Source organism: Mirounga angustirostris, unplaced genomic scaffold (assembly GCF_029215605.1).
Source record: "Mirounga angustirostris isolate CCGP_5_RB_7025 unplaced genomic scaffold, mMirAng1.0.hap1 SCAF_3, whole genome shotgun sequence".
Classification (NCBI taxonomy): Eukaryota; Metazoa; Chordata; class Mammalia; order Carnivora; family Phocidae; genus Mirounga; species Mirounga angustirostris.
In genome coordinates this window covers 99,730,733-99,743,282 of record NW_026991711.1, presented here as the reverse complement: position 1 = coordinate 99,743,282, position 12,550 = coordinate 99,730,733, and the positions used below count along the sequence as shown (strand labels likewise).

Here is a 12,550-nt window from a genome sequence, read left to right as displayed (position 1 = left end):
AAAATTAATATATTAAAATTCTAACTCCCAATGTGATGGTATTAGGAGGTGGGGCCTTTGGGAGGTGATTAGGTCAAGTATAGAGCCCTCATGAAAGGAATTAGTGCCTTATAAAGATACCACAGAGCGCTTTCCTGACCTCCTGGCCTTTTGAGGACACAGTGAGAAGACTGCCACCTAATAACCAGGAAGTGGCTCCTCAGCAGACGCCTAATGGGCCAGTGCCTTGATCTTGAGCTCTCCAGCCCTCAGAGCTGTGAGAAATAAATGTGTGTTGTCTGAGCCGCCCAGGCTAACGGCAGCCTTGTTGTGGCACCCCAAATGGACTAAGACAGTGTGATATATCCTATAGGAAAAATGATCCAGTTTTTCCAACAAATCATTAGCATGATTTAAAAAAAAAAAAAAAAGGTGGGGTTGGGGGAATACAGTTAAGGAATGAAAGCGACTTAAAAGAAATTTGAATATGGACCAGGTACCAGATGATCTTAAAAAATTACCATTAATTTTGTTAGACATATAATTTTGTTAATGGCATGGTGATTATATTTTTAAAAATTAGGATCTTTTCAGTTTGAGATGAGTATGAAAGAATTTACAGGTCAAATGACAAGTGGCTAGAACAGACTTGAAAATACTTCAAGAAACATGTCTAGGGAGGGGTTGATAAGAAAAGATTGGCAAAATTTAATAGTTGTTAGGTATATGAAGATCCATTATACCATTCTTTCTACTTTGTATATGTTAGAAAATTTCTGTAATAAGAAGATGGATTTTCTTGTTGAAATACACAATATATCTCAAAAGTTTAATGTGCATATTTGGCTGAAGAATCAGACATATTACATATGCTCTTGGATAACAAAATTATAAAATATCCTCTTACTAAGAGAGACAGATTGCTAAATTATAATTTGATCAGGTTTTCTTCTGTCCTAAATTTTATTACCTGACAAATAAAAACCAAACTATTTAAAACTAAAAGTTTTACAGATAAGCTTATTTCCCCTTCAACATTAAAGAGATCTCTGTGGTTAAACTACAGAATGTTCATCTAAAAAAAAAAAAAAAGGTTACAGAAGAGTGAAAAATAATAAATGGCCCGTTGTATTCCAGAGCCTGCTTCCAAAACGGCTAAAAATTTATTTACTCATTGGCTAAAACGTCAGTGTCAACTATTTACTTAACTATGATGTGAGATGACCAGCAGTGGCAAACTGCTTCTTCTGACATTTAAATTCATTTTATAAATACTTTTTCCTTTTGTATATTAGCCTTAAGACTACAACATGTAAGTTGAAAAGCAGTAATTTCTGAAATTAAAATTGCACATCTTTTTATAGAGATCATTAGCCAAACAGAATAAAATATCTACATATATAACTAGAAAGAAAAACTTTGTGCACTCAAAATAACACATTACTATCAAGAGGACACTGATAAAGGTAAAATAAAATTTTACTGAATGCAATCACCATATACCATATATTTCACAATGTTTGAATCAGGAAATGTATAAATGTGCATGCACCCACGCATATGCACAGTAGTGACCTGTACATGAAAGCTCTGATCACTTTCACTCATCTGTTCAAAAGTATTCTTACTTTCCACTAAATGGTGACGAATGGCTTTGCATCCTAGATACTTGTTCCACTAGAAAATATTATTTATAAACAAAGAAACTGAATTTAGAAAGAAAACAACATATACATAATCAAATATTAAGAAAACATGAATATGGTCTCATTTTTAAAACAACCCTCCCTAGGGGCGCCTGGGTGGCTCAGTCATTAAGCCTCTGCCTTTGGCTCAGGTCATGGTCCCAGGGTCCTGGGATAGAGCCCCACATCAAGCTCCCTGCTCAGCAGGAAGCCTGCTTTTCCCTCTCCCTCTCCCACTCCCCCTGCTTGTGTTCCCTCTCTTGCTGTGTCTCTCTCTGTCAAATAAATAAAAAAATCTTTAAAAAATAAAATAAATAAAATAACCCTCCCTAAAAGATAGAGTATCTTTTGTTTCAACTTGAATTGACATCAATTCACTTATCAAAGAAAATATAAATAATTCAACATTCAAAATACTGCTTTAAGTAAGCATGAGAGATAGAAATGATTATCAAGACACCACAGATTAATAGCAATATTACTATAATGCAATATCATTCCTAGACAAGAACTACCTACCGAAGTAAGTTCTGAGGATGCGACCCATATCACATCAACAAGTAGGAGAATAACAATCCCAAGAGCCATTCGCCTGCGCTGAGTGAAACCACTGCTCTGGGAATTCATCCGGTTCATGATAAATACACACACCATTTGCAATCTGTTTTTTAGAAAATACAGATCACATTAGAGAAGATTTTTGAAAAATAACCGTAGAAAATGAGAAAATTAGTATAAGAGAAACATCTGACATTTCTTAGCTGATGTTGTTTGAAAGTCACACAGTAAATTAAAGTGGGGTTTACCTTACTTTAAAGGCTTTTCTAAGATCTTCAAGAGCAATGCCTGAAAACTTGGCAGATCTGAGTCTAAAAGGAGGTGAAGAACTCAGCGCACCTAAAAACAGCCATAAAATGATGCTTATGAAAACATCAACCACTCAAAATAAGGTTCATCACATCTTTTTTTACCCTTAAAATTCAAAATGAACAAATGAAAGAAAAATACCAAAATGTGCTAAATATAACTGACATTTTTCTCTAGCCTCTTTATTCACTGTATATTTCAAATTACACTCAGAGAAGTAAAGGGTACAGAAAAAAAAAAAAAAGCAATCTTCAAAAAAAAGGCTATTGAAGAGTAGTCAGCTACTGGCAAAAAGCTCCTCCGAGTTTCGTAAATACAGAAACTCCATTCGCCTCTCCCTGCAGAGGAATCCACCCCAAGGGACAATGTCTAGACTCGCGCCTGTTTCTGTCTTCGATCTCTTGGAGGGGAGTTTGATTGTTTGAGAGGAAGTGATTTGTTGTGAGTCTTGGGGGCGCGTTTCCAATCGCCTCACGTGGTGGAGGGAGAAGATACTCCACGCTCCCCCACCCACCCTTGCCTGTCACTGCATCTAGTTTCTTTAGATCCAAAGAGTAATTCCCGAGACGAGTGAGGAAACAGCTGTTAAAGGAAATCCTCCTCTTCTTTCGAGGGGGGAAAAAAAAAGTTAAGCCGTGACACCTTCCCCAGGGAGTGAGAAAAAGCGCGGAGGCGGCGCTCGAGCAGCTCCCACTAGTGTCGGAGTCCAGAGCGGACTCACACGCCCCTGTCAGCCTTCCCCTCACACCGCCCCTTGGAGACCGATACCATTTCGGCCAGGAAGCTTTCACCGACTCCGACAGCTGGGGGTGGGGCCGTTCGTGGGCACTCGGGCCCGGCCGGGGCTCCCGGGAATTTCGGGGCCCTCCCCTGCCTGCCTACCTGGCCTTCCTGCCCCGCGATGGTGTCGTGGCGGCACCATGAGCGGCCTCGGCCCGGACCCGCCGCCGCCCAGCGCCACGGCCGCGGCCTCACAGAGCTGTCGCGGTGCCTGACATTGCGCTGGAGGGAGGGAGGCCCAGCCCCTGAAGCCGCCGTGTCCCTCGGGGCGAGGCTGCGGACGCCACCCGGCCCCACTCGGCCCGGGTGGGCGGGAAGCGGGCGAGCGGAACGGAGCGCGCAGGCAGCGATGGCCGCGGAGGCCCGGAGCTGGACTCCGGCCCCGCCCCCAGCCGGCCAGCCCGCCCGCCCCGCGGCCCCGCCCCCCAGCCCGACGGCGGCGGCGCTGGGGCCACGTCACGGCGGCGCGACGGCGGGCCGCGCGTGGGAGCGTCTCCAGGGTGACTCGGCGGCGTGGAGCGGTGTACTGTTGGGCGCGGGGCGCAGAGCTCCACGACGAGGCAGTGACGCTGGGAGGAGCGGAGATAGAAGTCAAACAGGGCGTGGCGGAAGAAGAGGGAAGCGAGAGTGGGAAGGTGGGGTGGAATGAAGGACGAGGGAGGTGGCCGGAGCTCCAGATGGCCCCGCCCTAGAAAGAAAGCTAGCTCCCATTTCCGACAAAGCTCGGCCACGAAACTCTCCATATCTCTTTCGCGAGGAGAGGACCGAAAAGCAAAGTGGCCTGGGAGAATTTTGCTCTCTGGAAACTTTTGTTTGTAAACCAGATCCCAGCTCTCGAAGTAAGCGGTGTCCCTTGGGGAAAGCTACCTCACCTCCTCGGCCCTCAGTTTCCTTAGACAGAAATGACAGCACCTGCCTCATCTGTCTATACTATACACTCGTATGTATATACACACATATATATGCCAGGATTACGTTAGTTTACAAATGTGAAGGGCTTAGATCAATTCATGGCACATAGTAAAAACTCCACAAATGTAAATAGTAAGCTGTATAGAATTTTCTTAACTCTTTTTTGAATATCCCATAAGAAAAAATGCTTGGCCAACGTCCTAACTTGTATTCAGAAGACAAATACAATACTAGACGGTTGTGTAATTTAACTGGAGTTATCCACCACCATCGCATTTTTAACATCTTCAGATGGCATAAAGCAATTTTCTTACTTTCATAGTGACAATGTAGTGCATTTCTTAATTCTCTTAAATCTCTTGTTTCACTAAATACATATTCAAATAATGAAACAATACAATGGACATTTTTTCGTATTGATACAATCAGTTTCTAATAGTCAGCAAAAGCACCTCTAATGAGTCATTCAGAAGCCTATCATTCAGAATTAGAAAAATCTTAAACCATGTACTTGAAATTATTACTCAGGGGAAATTTGGTTGCATACATTTACCAGCATCCTTTTTATTCTTATCTCTTTTTTTTAACATTCTTTAGAGTGTCAAGCTCATAGTGTGCTACATTTATGATATATAGACTGAAAGAATAATAGCAGTATAAATACCTCTCAAGATCTAAGGGTCGGGAAAACTATGTTCTAATTCTTAATCTGACCACAATTTGTTATGTAATCTTTTTTTTTTTTAAGATTTTATTTATTTATTTGACAGAGAGACACAGCGAGAGCAGGAACACAAGCAGGGGAGTGGGAGAAGGAAAAGCAGGCTTCCCGCCGAGCAGGAAGCCCGATGCAGGGCTCCATCCCAGAACCCCGGGATCACAACCTGAGCCAAAGGCAGACGCTTAACGACTGAGCCACCCAGGTGCCCCTTGTTATGTAATCTTGAGGATCATTCTCTCAATTTTGCCTGAGTTCTCCATCTATAAATATAGGGATACTGTTAGCTTTTTCTTAATTAAATAATGTAAATGATAGTACTTTATAAATGTATGTAAATGCAAGTTAGCATTATTACCACCTACTGCCAGAGCATCTGCTAAAGGACAAATACTGTGATAGTCTTGTGATAATGAAGATAAAGTAATTCTAGACCAGCTGTCTTCAAGTAGTCTCCAACCCTAGGTTAATCTTCCGTTACCATTTTTTCCCACTACCCTCAGAAGGAAATTCCACTGTACTGCTGTGTGACAACAGACTCTGGTGTGGTCTCTGTGCTGTGACACCATCCTGATCTCAGGCATTCCTTTCTTTGGACCCCAAGTACGTATCTTGCTCAAGGATAAATCCGGCAGTCAATATTTGTTGAATAAACTTGAACTTCCTGCTGTCTCTTGACCTTTGTACCTAATTCCTTTCCCAAGTCTCCATTTCTGTCAGTTGGTACCACCTTTATTCTAGTCTCACAGGCTTAAAATGTTGATCTTTTATTTTTATTAATTTCCTTTTCACTCTTCAAAGTTGATCACTCCTCACTGAGATCTCTCAATAGTAGACCCTTAAGATTCATCAGGTATTGGGGCGCCTGGGTGGCTCAGTCGTTAAGCGTCTACCTTAGGCTCAGGTCATGGTCCCAGGATCCTGGGATCGACCCCCGCATCAGGCTCTCCGCTCCGCGGGAAGCCTGCTTCTCCCTTTCCCACTCCCCCTGCTTGTGTTTCCTCTCTCACTGTGTGTGTCTCTCTCTCTGTCAAATAAGTAAATAAAATCTTTAAAAAAAAAAAAAAGATTCATCAGGTATTAAGTCTTGACACCTTCAAAAAAAAAAAATACCCGAAATATAGAGAATATGATTTCTCCTGTAAAGAACATATGTCACGATATGAATATGAAAGCAAAGTTGTCTGTGTACAGAGAGTCACTAGCTAACTCTCCTGTACACCAGCCTCAAAATTCAAGCTCTAGTAAAATTATAAATAATTGTGAATGTTTGGGGCCTCTAGTTAAGAATTGAAAGCATCTACAAGTAACAAAAATGGAAATAAATGAAGAATACCCAAAGCAAAGGATATTTATTCAGAGCTTGCTATAGTAAGTGGTCAGCCACCACACTTGAATTGGGCCAAGACCCAAAAGCAGTCAGGGAGTGTAAAGCTTTACAGTAGGAAAAGGCTTCGGGTATGCCTTGATAGCAGGTTTTAGAAAGCTAACTAGAAGCAGGACATCCTATGTGATTGTTTAGGAGTAAATGCCTTTCTCTAGTTGGCCCTAGGTTGGAAAGGGCAAAAACTAAGGAAGCTAGCAGTTACTGATCAAGTCCTGGCCATTTGGGGCAGTTGCCACAGAGATTGTGGTTTTGCCTTTCTGGACAAACTGCTGCAGAGGTTGTGAGTCAGAGTTCTATTTTTATATATGCTATGGTCATTGTCCCTTTGTATTTTCAGTCTCTCACAAAAGTCTACTATGTATCATCGTATTCTCTGCAGTACCTACCAGAATCCTGGTCACATAGCTCAATAAATATTTGATTTTATTTGCTTCCAAGGCATAGTTTAATGGATTGAGGTTTGCAGTTTTAAAATATTGTACATAAAAGACTGCTTTTGAGTGTGTCCCTTCCTGCATTTTATGGGGTAAATCATGTGCTATAAGGAAAGTCATAAACTTGGGAGGTTCTGAGATATCTCAGGTACAAGGGTTTATTGAACACAACCAAGTCTTAGATTTTAAAGCATTTCAAGGCAGATTAGAGGAGCAATATGTCAACAGAAATTTGAATAAAAGTTCTAAACATCCATAGAATAGGCATGCCAAGACAGTGCTTGATTGATGATCATTTATTGCCGTGTCCTTGAGGGCATGGACTAGAGCTCTGAAGGCATGATTGCTTCAAGCAGATCTAGATAGAGAAGGCTTTAGGAACAGGTGGAATCTGAACTTCATTTTAATCATGGGTAGGATTTTGATGAGGGGGTTGGGAAAGGAATGATATCTAAGAGAGTAAAAGAATGTGAGTGTAGGGGAGGAAAAATTCTTTTTCCTTTTACCCTCCTAGATTCTCCTGCTGGGACCCTGTAAAATTGGACTGACAAAAGACAGATTGACAAAAGAAAAACAGTTTATTAACATGTACAGCTCACATCATTCAGGAGAAACCTCAGTGAAGAGTTAACTCAAAGGGGTGGTTAGAACTTGGGCTAATATAGCATCTTAACAAAACAACAATAATTTGTGGAGAAAAAACAAGAGAAAAAGTTTTCAACTTTCAAAAGCACTAAACCATTGGAAGGTAAACATATGAGGAAAATTAATGGAATAAAGGTTTATGCAGGTCCATCTTCGCACTGGCCTAAAGATGTTCTTCATGGCCATGAAACCTCCCTGGGCAAGGGGATTTCTGGCAGTCCTCATTTTTCAGAAGTTTCAGCTTTTAGTCAGATAAAGGAAATCTCAGGAAGGCTTCTTTCTGCATCTATTAATTCTCATTTACTCAAAATAATCCTTATGCCAAAGTAGCATATTTTGGGGTGGCATATTCTGGCCCCCTACATGAGCAACTGGAAAAGGTGTGTCCAGAGGCAAGTTATAAAAGTGATTGGGCAGAGCACAGCATGTATGTAAAGAAGCAATGGGAAATGAGACAAATGAGGTGAGTTCTAGAGTTGCAGCATGCTCTGGAAACTAGGCCAGAGAGTTTGGACTTTTATTTTGTATATGATGGAACCTAAGAATTGCAAATAAGTGAGAAACACTTTTAGTAAATCAGAAATTACTGTCCAGGGTGCCTGGGTGGCTCAGTTGGTTAAGCAACTGCCTTCGGCTCAGGTCATGATCCCGGAGTCCGGGAATCAAGTCCCGCATCGGGCTCCCTGCTCGGCGGGGAGTCTGCTTCTCCCTCTAACCCTACCCCCTCTTGCGCTCTCTCTCTCACTCTCTCTCTTTCTCTCAAATAAATAAATAAAAAAAATCTTTAAAAAAAAAAAGAAATTACTGTCCATTAGACCTTTACCAGTGTGGCCGTACTATGGAGACACTGCATAAGACAAGGAGCCTGCCTTCAAGGAATTCACGTTATAGGCAGAACTGATTATGTAATTAGGGCAGGTATTTGCTAGACTGGAAGATACTGAATCTAAATGTACTTCTCTGTTACCATATTAGCACTGTGTACTGTGCTGGCCACCAAATTGATGCTTATTTTGAAAAGGGTCTTACTTGAATATTACTTCCTTTAATATCTTCCCATTGAAGGTATAATTGTCAAGGTACTAGACAAGACTAAAGGCCATCTAACTAATCCTGAGGAACTTAAAATGGCACTGTCCATGCCTACCCTGTGCCTTCAACTAGCTGACCAGGCCCTGGCCAGCTAAGTGACCCATGCCAACAGGCTAGAGCGAGGTAATGAGCTCACTGAGAGCCATATCCACTTCCCAACTTGATCTTGACCTCAGCTTCTAACTTGTTCTCTTATCTCTCATCTTTGGCTTGTGCTCTGTTCGATACTTGATATCTGATACCACTCATCAAGGACAGCCTTGGCTCTTTATTATCATTTGCACCAACACCTGAGCTCCCATGTGCTGCTAGACATTAAGTAAACAACCCAACCTGAGCCTCATAGTCCCTGGAACCCTCCCTCGGCCCATGTGGCCCATGTACAGCCTGGGTTGCCTCAACTCCCAACGGAGAAGATTTGAAAGAAAAAACAGACTGAGGCTAAGACACGTGTAATGGATGTGACTATTCTTGTTTTCTCCTGCTTTGAGTAGAGGCCCCAAAACACAGAATAAACGATAGATAGCAAAAGACAGTTTAGTTTTAAGGTGACGTCTCAGACTATGGGGGACTGATAAAGAGGTATCCTACTCCAGTTTTGCCATCGGCACACCCCTTGTAGCCAGGCTGTATATGTAGACTAAAAATCCATGAGAGGATTCAAAAGATGGGAAAGTAATTGCTTGAAGATAGTTGTCATGTGATCTGAACATCCCCATCAGCATCTCCATGAGAAATTGGGAGGTATGCTTCTCTCCTCTTCCAGCCAACCAAGGGAGGAGGGGAGGGCAGGCACTTCAAGGAAGTATTCAAAGGTCCTGGCACATGTTCTCTCAAGTTTAAGGAACACAAAACACAAGGACTGGTGCCCAAGTCAGAGTGACAAAAGGCACTGGAGCCTACAGAAGGCTTGCTGCTCTGACTGCAAGATAAAGAAAGGGAATTCTCATGGGAATAGCCTGTATTTTGAGGTGGGGCCAAAGAAGGTGAGTTTCTCCTGGGCCAGAAGGGAACCCCATAGGAAGGAGCAATTTGGGATTTTTAAGGGTGACTCTATCCACTAGGGCTGCTTAGAGGGATAAGGTATCCCTAACAGAGACTACTCAGGGGAAGATCGTGAGTGGTCAAGTGAATGAGACAGGATCATGCCAAGGTAACTACAGGAAACACATTTCCCACCAGAGGCATTCCCTGAGAATGAAGACCTGCATTTGGAATATACCACAGCAGTGATGTTCTGGTAAAGGTTTAACAACTAGATCTTCAGGACAAGGGTCCAGATGTGTAGCATTTCTGACTTCCATGGTATGATTCCATGGCTCCAGACTCCCAGCACAGCAACTTCAGGCTACCCATGTGACATCTAAGTGGCATTAGAAAAAGATGCACAGTAGAACATCATTATAAAGTACTTCTGCCATGCAGATGCAGTAGACATAGGTAAACCCAAGACAAGAACATCAATTATAGTAAAATGTAGTTAACTAGGAGGTGATGAGTATTTATTATCTATTTTAAAACATTTATTTAATTATAAGTTTATATATAACTTAATTTTTAATGATGGCTAGACTTAACAACCACCTAATATTCTGGATCATTGAACAGTGTCCTGGGATCGAGTGCCGCTTCAGGCTCCCTGCTCAGTCGGGGGGAGTTGGGGTCTGCTTCTCCCTCCCTCAGCCCTCCCCCTGCTCATGCACGCACCCTCTTTCTCTCAAAAATAAATCATAAAAAAAAAGAGAAAGAAATGGGATAACATTGCTGCTGCAAGCTGGGAAACGAGAGGAGTCAAGAACCAACTAATGATAGGGGGTAGCAACAAGAAAATTGTGTCACAGGAGGTGGGGGAATATAAATCCTGTTGAAAATACCCTGAATTTGGCTCCTAAAAGATGTATTTAAATATTAGGTGTCTCTCTCCTTTTTTTTTTTTTTAAAGTAGCGAACTTCCATGTATGTGGCTATTGTTAGATTAGATTTTATTTTATTTTATTTTATTTTTTATTTTTTTAAAAGATTTTATTTATTTATTCATGAGAGACAGAGAGAGAGGCAGAGGGAGAAGCAGGCTCCCAAGGAGCAGGGAGCCCGATGCGGGACTCGATCCCAGGACGCTGGGATCATGACCTGAGCCGAAGGCAGACGCTTAACCATCTGAGCCACCCAGGCGCCCTAGATTAGATTTTAAAAGCTGAACCTTGCAAAACCTAAAATACCTAGAGTACTGCTTCGCCTTCCAAAGTCCTCTGTGTTGTGCTTTCAAGGGTTTTGAACTGCAGTTCAATTAAGATATAAAATAGGGGCTTTGAAATTCGGCAAGGTGTGGGTGGTGAGCAAACCAGGCAGCCAAAGCTGTTGGAAAATCCTCATCTTAGAATGACCTTCACTTCAGCTTCTCCCCCCTGCCAGGAGTTTGAATCCTTAATGTCTCCTTGGCTCAGCTGTTATCACTGAACAGTATGACTTATGAGGACACACAAAATAGGAAAACTGGAAAAATGTAGTTAGAACCCACTAGATTTAGCATTAATGTCTTAGCAAATGTTAAGAACTTTTCTTCCCCAATTTCCCCAATAGACTTTATTTTTTTAAAGCAGTTTTAGGTTCACAGCAAAACTAAATGGGAGATAGAGGGTTCCCATATAAGCCCTTCTCCTACCCTCTACCAGCATCCTGCATCAGATTAAGGTAGTATTTTAAATGTGGTGATTTTACATATACAAGCCATTCTTCCGTGCCTCTCCCATCTGACAAAAATAAACAAAAGGTTTTTTTCACACTGTGCATCTGCTACAGCTAAAAGGGAGTCTCTGGTACTGTAGATGATTGACGCTTCAGTTTTCCTGACAGACCAAGTTGATCACCCCTCCCCCACCCAAGGGCATGAAAACTTGCCCCTCTGTATATTCCACACAGGAATTTTCAGGGAGAGATGTCAGCTGCCTTCATCCCACTACCTTCCCTGCCAGACTTAAGCTGTCAATGGTCTTTTCTTTTAAATAAATGAAATGAATAAATCTGAAACTACAGATGGTCCCCAACTTAAAATGGTTGGATTTTTATAGGTTGATTTTTTAAATTTTTCTTATGTTGATGCAAAAGTGATATGCATTCTGTTGAAACTTCACTTCGAATTTTGAATTTGGGTCTTTTCCCAGGCTAGTGATAGGCGGTAGATGGATCCTCGCTTGTGATGCTGGGCAGCAGGCTACAGCTTCCAGCCAGCTATACAGTCATAAGGGCAAATAACAAGTACACTTAGGACCAGTCTGTACCCACATAGCCATTCTGGTTTTCACTTTCAGTCAATCAATTCCATAAGATAGTTAGCACTTCATTATAAAATAGGTTTTGTGTTAGATGATATTGTCCTCCTGTGGGCTAAGGTAAGTGTTCTGAGCACGTTCAAGGTAGGCAAGGCTAAGCTACAATGGTAAATGGTAGCCATTTAACAGATGCCAAAGACTAGGTGTATTAAATGCATTATAGTCTCAATTTATGATGGGCTTATCAGGCTATAACCATCATAAGTTCAAGAAGATCTGTAATTGTATACTGTGCTATATTTGCCTGTCTATATTTTATAATGGGTCAACTAGGGCTTTGAGCTTTAATTCAAATGTATTTTCATCATAAAGATTCCATGGAGCCAACCCAACCCTTCCTTGTTCAATCCCTGGGCAAATCTGTAGTGGAGACACTTGAGTACAAACATAATAGGGATACTGAGCAAATTAACACAAATCTAGTGCTTTAATTCATTAGCTTGCTCTTTATCACATACTTATTTTGTGCTAGATATGGTGCTTGCCACACCATAATAAGTTAATCGGAAATGGCCCCTGTCCCTGAGGAGTTCAGTCTAATGTGGTGGTTCTCAATGAGCTGATTTTATCCCTGCAAAGGACATTTGGCAAACCTCTGGAGATATTTTTCGGTTGTCCAGTGGGGAAGGTGCTACTGGTGTCTAGTGGGTAGAGGCAAATAATGTTGCTAAACACCTTTAATACTTAGGATACTCCCTTAAAAAAGAATGTCAGTAGTGCCA

The 12,550-nt window shown here is 41.7% G+C and overlaps 1 protein-coding gene across 5 annotated transcripts in view; it reads right to left on the bottom strand.

The window, feature by feature from the left end:
• Positions 1–12,550, bottom strand: part of SLC35F5 (solute carrier family 35 member F5) — a 96,733-nt gene that overhangs the window by 34,723 nt on the left and 49,460 nt on the right. Inside the window, exons 1-3 of one of the 5 annotated variants that reach the window (XR_010410119.1) lie at positions 3,414–3,697; positions 2,471–2,561; positions 2,184–2,325 (exon numbers count right to left, since the gene is read on the bottom strand). Coding sequence is in view for 4 of the 5 variants with exons in the window: in XM_045868982.3 (XP_045724938.1) it covers positions 2,184–2,325; positions 2,471–2,561; positions 3,414–3,453 (273 nt within the window). In the remaining variant the exon portion in view is untranslated. Of the gene's footprint in view, positions 1–2,183; positions 2,326–2,470; positions 2,562–3,413; positions 3,698–12,550 lie in introns of those variants that run through there. The other 4 variants (XM_045868982.3, XM_064586436.1, XM_045868983.3 and 1 more) reach the window with 4 other exon arrangements.